Here is a 14,025-nt window from a genome sequence, read left to right on the forward strand (position 1 = left end):
TAGCTTGTGTCAGATATCAAAAGGAGCTGCCAGAGTGGCGAAAAATTTAGCAAAGGGTCCAGTGCTGCCAGACTCGTGATTACAGTTCCAGAGTTCTCTCTTGAGTGGGAATTTCCCATTACACTCAACATGCTGCTCTCACTCTCTGAACCGGTTAACTCCGCTCTCAATGAGTCACATTCCATTTTTTTTCACCTTTTTCGCTAAAACCCTTTTTTAAACAAAATCCAATAAATGCAATTATTTAAATTAAGCCAATCAAGTAGGAAATAGATTCACCAATCGTATAAAATTAAGTGGGCATGGCTTAATTTTCTATATAGACAGTATTATTCAACGGAAGAAAGAATATGAGGAATTGGTCGTTTTTTTTGAATCGGTAATGGCCCGATTGACAACATGAGTCCCATTCCATACACAAATGCTGCGCATTCCATACACAAAAGTTGCGGCAACATTTACTTGAAAACTTTTAGTCAAAATAAAATACATTAAGGTAATTAAAAGTAGTAATCTTGTAGAAAATGTATTCATCGATGGGATAAAGCTAAGTGGGCAAAGCTGAAAACTCTACATAGCTTGAAAATATTCGATTTGGAAATACCGGTTGACATTCCATACACAAACATGTTGCTAATTCCATGCACACATACCCTGTGGGAAATGGATGTTATAGAGTTGCGAATATGTTTGTCATCCCAGGCTCCAAAGAAGGCAAAAACAATTTAGTCTCTGTTTTAAACCTATTTCAACGATATTTTAAAGCTTATTGACTTCTTGCAGAGACCAAGAATAGGTATCAAAATCGAGATATATATACAATACACTCATCATATACATGAATATGAATATGAAAAGGTCTTTATTATTTACGTTTTATTAACAAAATAGGGTATACAAAGTCCTATACTACGGCTTACACGCAACATAGCGACTGTTTTTTTGTTGAACTTTTTCGTTTAAACCTTTTTTTGCAATAAATACAATAAAAGCAAGGATTAAAAACTATCCAATCTTGTAGAAAATTTATTCATCAATGGGATAAAACTATGTGGGCATTGCTGAAAGATTTAGTTTGTCAGCATTATTCAATGGAATATCAAAATTGAGCAATATGAACGAATTTCCTTTTTTGTCGTTTGTTTTGATTGACCTATTTCGCTACTTGTTTATTGTTTGACCTTTTTCGCTAAAACCTTTTTATAGACAAAATCCAATAAAAGCAAGTTTTTAAAATAAGCTAGTAAAGTATGAAATTGATTCAATAATCGGATAAAACTATGTGGGCATGGCTAAATATTATGTATAGCTAGTAATATTCAACGGAAGATCAAAATCGAGCAATTGGAACGATACTCGTTCGTTTATGCTGCTGCTGCTGTATGAGCAAAAGTGCCTTGTGCTACAGTGCCTGCCTACAGTGGCCTTAGACAGAAATTCCAGATGCGCATACAGGGCACTCCGGCAGCTCAACCGCTGTTCCACGGCTATTCCGTGCTGTCTCTCGTCGAATTCGGACGTTTTAAAAGTAAACGCGCTTCGTCACCAAACACCAAAATCGTTGACCGCAAATAAAACTGAACAGAAAATATACAATACAAAATTCGAAACCAAATTCGACCAAATCAAGTAGAAGAAGCAGTTCATTAATTCCGATTTAAAAACCGAATCACACAACAAAAGTTGCAATATGTTCAGCTCGATTACAGGTAACCATTTGAATTGCTGTGAAAGTTTCCAAATTAGAAATCTAAAGTTTTTAAGTGCACATACGTACACATCACATATGTATGTATTTATGTATGTGTGTATGTTTCTACGTTTCTAAATATACGAGTATATACGTTGCGTGAATTAATTTGAATGGTGAGACAGAGACCAGCTTAACCTATGACCCGCATTCCAAACGGAGGAAAAAGTGAACAAAAGTTACATCATCATCAAGGAGTTGGAGTTGTGTGGCCGCTGGGATCTGGAAATGGGATGGGAATGTGTGGGTGGGGCTTTGGGGCGTGTTCGATCCGATAGCAGTAGCAAAAACAAAAATTTAATTGTCCGCTACCGTGGCTTGGCTCTGGTGATGATGATGCCGATGACGACGATGTGGATGATACGTAAGCCAATTATGGCGCAGTTTATATGTAGTCCCTCGAGAACTATAAGTTGGTCTTCTCTATTCAGACACAACCCACACCCAAAACGATGATACGTATATATAATTATAGCTGCCCCCAGATACATACAAGACTGTTCCATCTATAGGCTAGTGTATATAAGTACATGTATGTATTTAGTCTGTATATTTCGGGGCAGTGTTTAGTTATGTTTTATGAGATTTCTTTTGGAATTTATTTGAGTTTCAAAGATGTTCTACATGTATGCATGTATGTATGTATGCATCTGTGCACATGGATTGAAAATTTATGTTCTTTGAAGTGGGTGCAAAAAAATCAAATCAAACACAAGTGGAATAATATATCTATTCATATTTCTGTATCGGTTTTTAAAAAAATATACAAAAGATTCCACTTGAAAACAAACAGAAACAAAATAGAAAAGAATTGGTTCTTTCTTTTAGCCAGTAATATATTATCGTATGTATGTATATGTATTTTCTATATACAATATATTGTATTTATAAATATTATCTGCTCCCACTCAATCTCAATGCAAAACAGATGCATCGAAATGTAAGTAGCCCGATCTCTCGAACTTTCGAACTTTTCACGATTCTAAGATCCTAGTTGATTATTTTGATTATGTCTAGACATCCCTCACCCGACTGCGTCGTAGGTTAGCTCAATATTTGTACGTGGAAATACTAGTACCATTGCATGCCACGGACCATCAACAGTCTATGCTACACATAACATTCCTCGAATACAAACCTGCAGCACTACCCTCCTCCCATAAGGAACACCTCCCCTCCCGATCCCCTCTTCAAGATCAGTTGCAATCTGCAATCTCTCTCTCGCTTGTTTTATTTTATTCTTTGAAAACTCAATCATATATTCATCGATCCCTTAGATTACTAGACATTCGCTTCAGTGTGGGGGGAGGAAGGAGGATGTGGTCAGGGGGTCGGGGTTTTATCCCTCGGGCGCCGGGGCTTCGGCTTCAACGGGCGCTGCTTCTTCGGCACCGTCAGCGGGCGCTGCACCTTCGGCCCCTTCAGCTGGCGTTGCACCTTCAGCCACTTCAGCTGGCGTTGCACCATCAGCGGGTGCTACACCATCGGCGGGCGCTGCACCTTCGGCACCTTCAGCGGGCGTTGTACCTTCGGCACCTTCAGCGGGCGCTGCACCTTCGGCACCTTCAGCGGGCGTTGTGCCTTCGGCTCCTTCAGCGGGCGTTGCACCTTCAGCCCCATCAGCGGGCGCTGCACCTTCGGCCCCGTCAGCTGGCGTTGTGCCTTCGGCTCCTTCAGCGGGCGTTGCACCATCTGCGGTTGCTGCACCTTCAGCGGGCGTTGCACCTTCAGCGGGAGTTGCACCTTCGGCACCTTCAGCGGGAGCTGCACCTTCGGCACCTTCAGCGGGAGTTGTACCATCGGCCCCCTCAGCGGGCGCTGCACCTTCGGCCCCTTCAGCTGGCGTTGTACCTTCGGCACCTTCAGCGGGCGTTGTACCTTCGGCACCTTCAGCGGGAGCTGCACCTTTGGCACCTTCAGCCTGGGCGGTCGCACCAGACTCTCCTTCACCGGCTGCATCTGCGGGTGTTGCAGCCGCATCCTCTTCTTCTGGCCGTTCCGTTACATTCTCACCTTCAACGACCGCTGTGGATTCGGTATCTTCAGGCTGGACGGTGGCACCACCCTCTTTTTCAGCGGCGTCTGCGGCCTCGGCCCCTCCAGGCTCGTCGGTCGCCCCAGCTTCGCCTTCACCGGCGACTGTGGCTTCGGCACTTTCAGGCTGGACGCTGGAACCAGCGTCAGCCTCACCCGCGGGCGTGGCGGCCTCGCCTTCCTCTGCCGTACTATCATCCGCTGGAGGTTCACTTCTGCTAGCATGTTGGGCATCTTCAGACGGAGTGGTCTCTTCTTCAGCTTCCTCTTCAGATGGAGCCTCATCAATCTGATCCTCTTCCGGGACCTCCTGGGCGTTCGCCGGACCCTCTGTCTCAGTTCCTGGCTCCTTTTCTGCGACCTCCTCCGCCCCCGATTGCTGTTCCAGCTCCGGCCCCTCAAAGCTCGATTCGCCAATCTCCGCTGAATTCGTATTATCAATCGGCCGCGAATCGCTTTCCATACCTTCCGGAACCCTCCCTCCCTGGTCCTCTCCTTTTGCTGGGTCGTGATGGAAGTGATGCAAGTGCTCGTGGCTGTGCTGTCCCTTTTGTCCTGCATCCATCGTTGCCACGGCGCACTTTTGTTCACTGAACTTCTCGCAGATAAAGTACTGCTTCTCCTGGCAATTTTCGTCGGTAACCACGGTGTTGTTCAACCGCAACCTCACCTCCAGACAGTCGTCCAGATTGTGTCGATGCGTCGGCTCCACCATGCCCTTTTCCCCAAAATAGCGGACCATGCGGCCATTGCTGATGTATGTGAATCGGCCCTCCGCCTGTAGGTCGTTACCTCCGAACCAATAGTCCTCCATGTTTCCCCGTGTATTCAGGTAGCGGATAACCGCTTTGTAGTCCTCCGGACTGCCCAGATTCGCCAGATTGAGACCTTTACGCAGACAATTGTTCTGGGCCCCAAACCAGTCCATCTGCGGATGGATGCACTGAATCACTCTGCCCTGTGCACCTTCCCCCTATGTGTGATACTCACCTTTTTCACCGAGAAGTAGTAGCATCTTTCATTCAGCTGCCTCATGTAGGGCTTCCCACAAGCACCCTTGGCATCCGATTTTTTGTCCTTGGAGCGCTTGTTGGAGGACAGAACTTGATCGGGATAGGCTACGATCAAGGTCAGTATCACAATTTGAAGAATCCTCATGGCTGCATCTGCCACCTGTCCATCCAAACTGTACACTTGCGGGCCGCCTCCTGTTCTATATATACCCTCTTGACTCCGTGACCACAGCATTAGCCACGAATCAAAAACTCTCACTTTGATTGGGTCCTACTTCCATTCCGCTTGATATCGAATGTCCAGCGAATCGATCAAATGCAATTGGATATGCTGACCTTCTTTTTGGGTTAATGGTTCAATGGGCCATTTGGTAACTATGAGCATTCATATCAATCAGAGCTAGAACCTCTCTGGAGACACTGCGGTCTGCGCATGGTTTTCTCGGAAATAATAATAAACGAGGGGGTACGTTGTGAGTTGCTGCGGACACCGCAACCCGATACTAAGTCAGTATGGCTCTCCTCCGGTCAGTCTGAGCGTGACGTCGGGCGCTGCGTAGCCACTGCAAATTGATTTGTTCCTATTGGCTATGAAAATGATCTGATCTGTTCCAGATTCAGCAATCTGATAGATATGGTCATTATCTATGATTCTGCGTTTTTAGTTTTCTCGAATGTGCAATATTGTGGATGCAACAGATTTTCGTCCTTTGTGTGGGCGGAACGGGGTGGGGCGAAATTTTGAGATACACGTTTTATAGTAAGATCTAACAGGAGTGCGGATACCAAATTTGGTTACTCTAGCCTTAATAGTCTCTGAGATTTTTGAATATCCCCAGATTTTCGTCCTTTGCGGGGGCGGAAGGGGGTGTGGCGAAATTTTGAAACAAACTCGTCTCGGTCCGATATATTAGGAGTGTGGATACCAAATTTGGTTGCTCTAGCTTTTGTAGTCTCTGAGATCTAGGCGCTAATGTTTTACTCTAAGCAAAGCCGCCTATGCTACGTGTGTTTTAGAGAGAGACAGGGCGAGAAAAAATGAAATTGTTTTCTTGATGCTGGCTATAATAATAATACGATCCAATTCAGATTCCGCAGTCTTAAAGATATGGTCATTCTCTACAATTCTATTTTTGGTTTTCTCATATCTTTAAAATTGTGGATGCCACAGATTTTCGTCCTTTGTGGGGGCGGAAGTTTTGAAATATTTTTGTAGCAGTGACACATCACAGAAGTCTGGATCCAAAACATCGTTGCTCTAGCTCTTATAGTCTTTGAGCACTAGGCGCTGAAGGGGATGGACAGACGGACAGACGGACGGACGGACAGACAGACAGGGCTCAATCGACTCGGCTATTGATGCTGATCAATAATATATATACTTTATGGGGTCGGAAACGATTCCTTCTGGACGTTACACACATCCACTTTTACCACAAATCTAATATACCCCAATACTCATTTTGAGTATCGGGTATAAAAAGCTGGAAAAAGTCCCTCAATTTGTTCATACATATACTAGTATAATAGAGTATAAATTTAGATGAGCACAATATTATTTCTATGTGGATACATCTATATCCCATTAAACTCTCTCAAACGATATACGATTTAGTTCATTGTTCTTATAATACTTAATGATGTCCATATGTTCCTTCAACTACAGTTACCTACTGGCATGTAAATACACCTAATTTTGTTTTTACACGGTAGATTGCTTCATAAAAAAAGGTGTAAAAAAGACAAAAAGACATCGTATGAAAAAATAGGTGATTGGTTCCTTATCTCTAAAACCTATTCATGTTAGGGAATAAATTAGGGAACGTTGGAAAAACATATTTGCGTATAAGAAATGTGTTAAATGGAGTAAACAAATTTAAAGTGTTTGATTTTCAAACCGTGTTATTTCAAAACCGTTTAAAAAAAGACCTTGTTTAAAAAGAATTAGGTGAATCATAGCGCATTGAAACTCCTTTAAATGATTTGCAAAATATTTCAAATTCTTTTGAATATTCCTCAAAATCAGCCATGGATATAGGGTTCCCATAAAGTACTTTGGCTCAAGGTTTTTTTATTTTATTTTATAATGATTTAATAGGTCAGAACTGAATTTTTATTAGATTATGTGGTGCATCGCTGCTAGGGGTGCTCGGGCTGCTGGGGGTACTCGTGCAGCTGGGGGTACTCGTGCAGCTGGGGCTTCTCCTTCGGCCGCTGGCGCAGCTTCTCCTTCGGCCGCTGGCGCAGCTTCTCCTTCGGCCGATGGAGCTGCATCTCCTTCGGCCGCTGGCGTAGCTTCTCCTTCGGCCGCTGGAGCTGCTGCTCCTTCGGCCGCTGGAGCTGCTTCTCTTTCGGCCGCTGGTGCATCTTCTCCTTCGGCAGCTGGAGCAGCTTCTCCTTTGGCCGCTGGAGCAGCTTCTCCTTCGGCCGCTGGAGCTGCTTCTCCTTCGGCCGCTGGTGCACCTTCCCCTTCGGCAGCTGGAGCAGCTTCTCCTTCGGCAGCTGGAGCAGCTTCTCCTTCGGCAGTTGGAGCAGCTTCTCCTTCGGCCGCTGGAGCTGCTCCTCCTTCGGCCGCTGGAGCTGCTTCTCCTTCGGCCGCTGGTGCAGCTTCTCCTTCGGACGCTGTAGCTGCTTCTCCTTCGGCTGCTGGCGTAGCTTCTCCTTCGGCTGCTGGAGCTGCTTCTCTTTCGGCCGCTGGCGCTGCTTCTCCTTCGGCCGCTGGAGCTGCTTCTCCTTCGGACGCTGGAGCTGCTTCTCCTTCGGCTGCTGGAGCTGCTTCTCCTTCGGCCGCTGGAGCTGCTTCTCCTTCGGCTGATGGCGCAGCTCCTCCATCGGCCGCTGGAGCTGCTTCTCCTTCGGCCGCTGGTGCAGCTTCTCTCTCGACCGCCGGAGCTGCTTCTCCTTCAGTGGCAGGAGCTTCTCCTCCCTCTCCGGCTATAGTGGCTTCTCCCTCAGCAGCTTCTCCACCTGCTCCCGCAGCAGCTTCTCCCTCAGCAGCTTCTCCACCTTCCTCTCCGGCTTCCAGTGTATATTCTTCTCTGGCTCCTTCTTCCGTAGTACCTCCTTCTTCGCCGTGTCCGGTATCCCCTGCCGGAACTTCTTCTCCAGTTGCAGGGGGGGCTTCGACGGGTTCAGCTTCACCTCCCAATCCTCCTGGAAGGATATCGCTTAACGGTGTAGTGGAGCCAGCAGTTGCGTCATCGGGCAGGTCTGGAAACTCTACAGCACCCTCCGAATTGCTGGCGTCATTCTCCCCAGAGCCGCTGCCAATGGGCGGGGCATCGTTGAGACCCTCCTCCTCTTCGCCGGCGCTCTCGCCAATGTCGTGATGGAAGTGATGCAGATGCTCGTGGCTGTGATGGTTTGGCTTGCCACCAGCGCCTTCCTCGCTATCGGCGCTGCAGTAGCGCTCCGAACAGATAAAGTACTGCCGCTCCAAACAGTTATCGTCCGCCACCACTGTTATGTTAGAGCGGATACGCACCTCCAGGCAATCATCGCATTCCGAGTGCTCCGCTGGCTCCACAATGCTGTAGTTGCCAAAGTAGCGCACCAGGCGCCCGTTGCTGATGTATTGGAAGCGGCCCTCATGCTGGAGGTCGTTTCCCCCGAACCAGAAGTCCTCCGTGTTGCCCTTGGAGCTGAGAAAGTCGACGGCTCCGTAGAAATCTCTTGGGTTACTCAGATCGGCCAAAACCAGACCCTTGCGCAGGCAATTGTTCAGTGCACCATGCCAGTTCATCTGAATGCAAGGATGGGATGGTCAAGGATGGGTGGTCAGTGGGGTCTTGTGGCGCGTCGCCTTACCTTCTTCACGGAAAAATAATAGCACTTGCCGTTGATCCGCCTCAGATAGCGCCGGCTGCAGCCCTTGGCCGAGCCCAGGATCTGCTCCCCGGGAAGGGCGGCACTCAGCACCACCACGAGTGCAGTCAGTAGATGCTTCATGACCTTCCTCGATGCCGTGGTCACTGTGCTCTGGCCGCTGGCCGCCCTCCTGTACTTATATCCTCCCCTAGCGTGGAGGTGCCCCAGAATGCATTCGTTATGCAGCCAATCAATTGCCAGTCTTATCTGGCTGCTGCACTTGCCCAGGCATCCCTAATGGCCAGCGTAATTCGATTACCACCCTGCTCAGTCAAGATTGCGTACATTCCATGGGGCAATGTCGTGGGCTAATTTGCTGTCTCGTTTGTGGGTCAGGTTTAGGGTCATTCAATTCAATTGAGCATTCGTTCAGCTACACTCGAGACAACAAGCCAACTTTAAGTGTTGGTCAAACTAATGGAAATTGTTCGTATGAATACCCGTAATATAAAATCATCCAGCGTTGAGTACAAGTGTCGTGAGATTCCCTGACCTTATAAACTCAAATAATTGCGAGTCGTCCTCGCCGAGTCCTGCTCGCATTACTCATTCAAAAGCGTTTCGTTGCCCTTCGTTGGCAGTGCTGTTTTATTGATTTACTCGTACCTTTTGGTGGCCATGACATCAGCCGACAATTGTCCCTGCGAATCCGGAGTCTAGGACACACTTCGTTTGGCCTGTTGCCAGCTGTGGCCCTGCCTGACGTAGATGACCTTCGACAATGTGGATATATGACGCCTTGGTGCCCAACAATTGATTGGGCGTGCGGATTCCGCTTGCCACGCGCCCGCCGCTATTGTTTGTGTCTGAAAACTTATCCAACGTATCTGTATCTGATTTGTGTTTGTATCCCACATGACATCTTCAACAGCAGCAACAACGGCAACAGCAGAGAGCTTCATCGATTCATATGCTTGGAGCTTGGACTACTCTTTTTTAGGCATCCAGAACTGGTGTGGAACGTGATTCCACAGACCTCAAATCGCAGTTACGTTACTCATAGATATTCACGCTCATCTGTATATGTATGTGTGGGTTGAGCTTGAGTGTTCGCGAAGCCAACTACAGCTTTTCCACTACTACTTGTATAAAGGTTCTGTTCTGCGCATTATCTGCGGGCAACCACATTTCTGTGAGGCTGTGAGAGTCTGTTACCGTGGCTCATGGCATTGCCCCTGGGCTATGCTTTTCGTTGCTGCCGTTCTAGCCGGTTTTTTATATATATATTGACCACATACTGCCACAGTATCCAACCAAAACACAACAACAAAATGTATCGTAAATGCCGGAGAATTACGCAAATGAGTGTGCAGCGAATACCAAATTCTTTTCAACCAGTCAGAAAATATAGATTATATTGCGTTTTAAATTTCCAACAGCTTTGCCATTTTTTATATAGATTTGATGTTGAATTTGAATTTAAATTTAGCCCCCGAACCCAGCACTGAAAAATGCATGAAACCAGCAAGTATACATATAATGACAATGACGCAATTTAGCTTAATTAGTTAAGAGTATGAAATAAGGAATGCACTCACTGTTCTTCTCGTAATCTTAAATACGTTACTGAATCTTAATTTCGCTCAATGGCACAGAGTTCGTTGTATTGCAATCACACCATTCTGTACAGATGTTTGGCCATCTTCACCTCGCTTACATTTTCCGAAAATATGCCGGCAGAAACTATACTTTTCGGACCATTTTCAGCCTACTTTGGAACGTGTTGATCATTAAGTTCTTATAAAAATTGCACAAAACCTAAATTATGTTGAAATTGACCGAGTGGCAAAAGAGAAAATCGATTAAAGTAAACATATATACTATTGAGGGTGGAAATAATTGAATTCACCATTAGCTACAGCTGGCCCAAGCTATAAACAACTCATTCCTGAACCAATCGTATGCCAAAAGCGTGAAGAAAAGTTTTAGAACCGAAGGCGAAATAATTTAACGGATCCCATTATGACATCACATACTTTGAATTATTCAAATATTTGTGTGTTTGCTTCCATTCTTTATATGCGCAGTACATAGACAAAGGAATTCTCTTGTGTGCCGCCAGCGGCAGCAGAAGAGGTTCCCCTAGCTTCCGTTTGCGGTTCAGACTATAATATAATGGCACAATGTTTCTATTTCAGTTAACGCACACGTCATGTGATGTGAATGCATTTGGCGGGGGACAGCAAAAAGCTGAAAGCAAAAAGTGTTGTTAATTTCTATTAAATTACAAATATGAATTCGTGGGGCTGATGTGTTTTAAAATTTAAGACTGAAGCCATGCGCCCCAAGTTGGTCGTCGCAAGGAGCACATTACTGAACTGAAAGAAACTGTCACCCGTATAATCGCTTCGGTCGGATTGGGATTCAGTCATGTAAATCGCTCATGCTCCACTTAAAAATAGCTCAGCTTTGTTTGTGTTTCGGCAATTACAAGTCTGGAATCTGAAATCACAAACATCAAGTCATTAATCTAATTCGAATCAGGCTATAAATTATAATTGGCGACAGTTCAAAGCTTAGTTTTCATCTAGAAGGCCTCTCAGCATGTTTCCTAGTCGTCAAAATCAAAGTACAATTCAAATTTAGTCCCTTTCTACAATAGCTGTTTGTAATCTTAACTTTCTCTGTCTGTTCACAGCCTCGTTGAAGAACATTGGCGACAAGACCGCCAGTCTGTTCAGCAAGAAGAAGGATGAGGCTGAGAAATTGGCCAACGATAAGGCTGTCGAGGCTCAGAAGCTAGCCGAGGAGCAGGCCAAGAAGGTTGGTCAGTCCGTGCAGCAGACGAAGAACGAGGCCGAGCAGTTGGCCACAAGCACAGGTAACTATTAAATGCAGATCCTTCTAATGCAGATCTCCTGCTAACAACACTTCTCTCGTGATTTTTTTAGCCAAGGAGGCTGCCGCTTTGGCCACGGCCGAGGCCCAGATGGCTGGACAGGTGATCGACCAGGGTGTGAATCGCGCTGCTGGAGCTGTCAATCAGACCAAGCAGGCTGTGGACAACACCGTTCAGCAGGCAAGTGCCGCCGCCCAGAACTCCAAGCAGGTGGCAGCCAACATTGCCGAAGCTTCGCAGCGGGCAGCCGCGAATGCCGTGGATCAGACCAAGAAGGCAGCCAACGATGCCATCAACAAGAGTGTCAAGGCCGCTGAGAACGTGGCCGACCAGAAGTTGAAGCAGGATGAAGGCGCCATCGATGGAGCGCTCAAGCAGACCAGCCAGGCGGTAGACCAGAAGCTGAACGAGGCTTATCAGTACGTGGACCAGAAGCGGGGAGCCGCCGAGAAAAATTTCCAAGAGGCTGCTAGCCACGCTCAGGAGAGCGCCGGCCAACAGGCTACCCAGCTGCTGGGAAAACTCAACCTGGCCCCGAAGTAGAACTGCCCATCTCACAATCGGCAGCCCAAATAATTTCGTGTGTATGTAATTAAACAGGAAAATGCTTTAGAAACAAAAAGGAATTTGCTTCAACGTAACAAGTGATTGCTAAATCCTTAATTGAAATATAGATATTTTTGGATTACTTTGTACATGCAGCCACAGCTTTTGCTATGAACATTTCAGCACATTTCTATCTCTATATACAGAGTGTAATTAACGTTTCTTTTGTTTCTTTTTCGAAATCTTTTGTTACATTGAAGCATTTGATATTTTATATACAAAAACGAAGATGATTTATGCTTTTAATATACGTATATTCTGTTTATGTAGAAATGTATTATTAAGTACTTTTAACTTTTGCACAATACATTAAAAATGTGTGTTAAACTATTCATCTTGTCATTTCGTTTGTTTGCTCTACTAAATATTGTTTTTCTGGGGTCTCAATAATATGATTATTGAATTTTGCGGGCAAATGACAGCGCTGCCATAACATGGAAAATCGTCAAGAATCAGCTTTGTTGGACAATCTAGTTTGAGTTAAAATTTTTGCCACAAAGGTCTCCTTTTTTTTGTTACCCACTTCAAATTTAGAAATCGGACAGATGGATTTTAGGTTACTTATTATGCAAATGTGTCCATACAAATCTGACAGCTCCGGAGTTATTGTGGAGCGCAATGGCTTCATATTACTCTGGATACCTGCCGACCTCCAGTTTAAATCAGGCTTCCCGGGGCAAGCGGGCTATGCCTCGGGTGACCATCCCCTTCCCGCCTACTCGTGGGAACTACTATGCCAAATAATAAACATATAAAAACCAACAAAGCCGCAAAGGAGCTCGGTACTCCTCTTAAAGTACCGGAGGGACAAGCCAATCCCTCTGCACCAGCGCCTGGGAAACCGGGTCCAAAGAAGACGGGGAAGGAGACTGAGTCGGTCCACCGTCTTCAGGCAGCAGCCGCAGCGAGGGGGGCCCGAAAAGCCAATCGGGTCCTTCCAAGTCGGGTGGCTCCAAGGGCGAAGCGGATACCGGGGTGGCTGCCAAGCAGAGCGTAATCGCGGCTGGTAAGCGCACCGGGACCGAAGAACCCATGGGAGCCCCGGCGGGCAGCGTCTCTGCACCACGGGGTGGAAAGCCGTCGTACCAGGACAGGAGACGAGCGGCTTTCATCCTGTCCAACGAAGACCCGAACTTCAAGGCGTCAGCCGAAGGAAAGGAGCAGAGGCTGTGGGCCTGCTCAATCCTTCCACTGTTCCAGCCAGCCAAAGCCGGAAAGGGCGCAGCCAAGGCCGCCAACAAGCGGCAACGCTCAGCTGAGGACCCCGCAAATCAGCCAGGCCAAGCCCAGCAAGCCAAGCGGGTGAAGACCCACCTCACGAACCGGTCGTTCGCTGAGGTGGCGAGGGGCAGGACCCTGATCGGTGTCCTGGACAGGGGCGCCGAGGACTCCAGGACCGGTTCCTACTGGAACTGGAGGAGAACGGCGGACCACCGCCAAAGTGTGAGGACGCAGGGTGGCATCAAGGCAAGGTGAAAGCCATCGCCTGCCAAGACGCTCGCTCTGCGGCCCTCTACATGAAGGCGGTGGCGGCCCTAAAAGAGGTCTATCCAGGGGCGAAACTGGAGGCCGTGAAGTGGGAAGATGTCCCTAGTCGCCGAGAGCCAGAGCGTGGGTCTCGGCTAAGCCTGCAGAGCCTGAGAAGATCCTCAGGTTACTGCAGGTCTGCAACCCCCACCTTCCCACAGCCGATTGGAAGGTGGCAAAGGTGGAGGATATCCAAGGGCAGAGGCGCCAGATTATCCTCGTCCTAAATGAGGAATCCATTGATCTCCTCGCAAAGTCGGACGGTGTAGTGGATTATGGCTACAAGAAGGTCACCATATCCACTTACAAGTCCGATCGCAAGGGCAGGCAAGCGGAGGTCGAGCCAGACCCGGAGCTGCCGGAGATCCCGAAAGAGGGGGCCTCGTGCG

The 14,025-nt window shown here is 47.1% G+C and overlaps 3 protein-coding genes across 7 annotated transcripts; 1 reads left to right on the top strand and 2 right to left on the bottom strand.

Annotated features, from left to right (window-relative positions):
* Positions 1-1,499: 1,499 nt before the first annotated feature.
* On the top strand, positions 1,500-12,263 carry LOC117190707 (KNR4/SMI1 homolog). 3 transcript variants are annotated; one of them, XM_033395771.1, is made up of 4 exons: positions 1,500-1,709; positions 2,679-2,690; positions 11,303-11,485; positions 11,556-12,263. In XM_033395771.1, the coding sequence occupies exons 1-4, from the start codon at positions 1,691-1,693 to the stop codon at positions 12,044-12,046; spliced, it is 705 nt and encodes a 234-aa protein (XP_033251662.1). In that variant the 5' UTR covers positions 1,500-1,690; the 3' UTR covers positions 12,047-12,263. The 3 variants fall into 3 exon arrangements, with proteins under 3 accessions (XP_033251662.1, XP_033251665.1, XP_033251664.1); XM_033395774.1 differs by lacking the exon at positions 2,679-2,690 and having other exon boundaries at positions 1,503-1,709; XM_033395773.1 differs by lacking the exons at positions 1,500-1,709; positions 2,679-2,690 and adding an exon at positions 11,126-11,233.
* LOC108160209 (skin secretory protein xP2) lies at positions 2,951-4,992 on the bottom strand. The gene is made up of 2 exons (XM_017294053.2): positions 4,775-4,992; positions 2,951-4,712 (listed from the first exon to the last, which is right to left on the bottom strand). Exons 1-2 carry the CDS (start codon positions 4,940-4,942, stop codon positions 3,090-3,092), a joined length of 1,791 nt encoding a protein of 596 aa, XP_017149542.2. The 5' UTR covers positions 4,943-4,992; the 3' UTR covers positions 2,951-3,089.
* On the bottom strand, positions 6,858-8,787 carry LOC117190706 (retinitis pigmentosa 1-like 1 protein). 3 transcript variants are annotated; one of them, XM_033395770.1, is made up of 3 exons: positions 8,605-8,787; positions 7,363-8,539; positions 6,858-7,026 (listed from the first exon to the last, which is right to left on the bottom strand). In XM_033395770.1, the coding sequence occupies exons 1-3, from the start codon at positions 8,743-8,745 to the stop codon at positions 6,914-6,916; spliced, it is 1,431 nt and encodes a 476-aa protein (XP_033251661.1). In that variant the 5' UTR covers positions 8,746-8,787; the 3' UTR covers positions 6,858-6,913. The 3 variants fall into 3 exon arrangements, with proteins under 3 accessions (XP_033251661.1, XP_033251660.1, XP_033251659.1); XM_033395769.1 differs by having other exon boundaries at positions 7,219-8,539; XM_033395768.1 differs by having other exon boundaries at positions 6,858-8,539.
* Positions 12,264-14,025: the final 1,762 nt, after the last annotated feature.

The sequence above is a fragment of the Drosophila miranda genome (assembly GCF_003369915.1).
Source record: "Drosophila miranda strain MSH22 chromosome Y unlocalized genomic scaffold, D.miranda_PacBio2.1 Contig_Y1_pilon, whole genome shotgun sequence".
Classification (NCBI taxonomy): domain Eukaryota; kingdom Metazoa; phylum Arthropoda; class Insecta; order Diptera; family Drosophilidae; genus Drosophila; species Drosophila miranda.

Coding starts and splice junctions, on each gene's coding strand:
- LOC117190707 (XM_033395771.1), top strand. Junction 11,486..11,555: donor GCAGTTGGCCACAAGCACAG/GTAACTATTAAA, acceptor TGATTTTTTTAG/CCAAGGAGGCTGCCGCTTTG.
- LOC108160209 (XM_017294053.2), bottom strand. CDS start 4,942: ATGAGGATTCTTCAAATTGTGATACTGACCTTGATCGTAGCCTATCCC. Junction 4,713..4,774: donor ACTACTTCTCGGTGAAAAAG/GTGAGTATCACA, acceptor ATCCATCCGCAG/ATGGACTGGTTTGGGGCCCA.
- LOC117190706 (XM_033395768.1), bottom strand. CDS start 8,745: ATGAAGCATCTACTGACTGCACTCGTGGTGGTGCTGAGTGCCGCCCTT. Junction 8,540..8,604: donor ATTATTTTTCCGTGAAGAAG/GTAAGGCGACGC, acceptor CCTTGCATTCAG/ATGAACTGGCATGGTGCACT.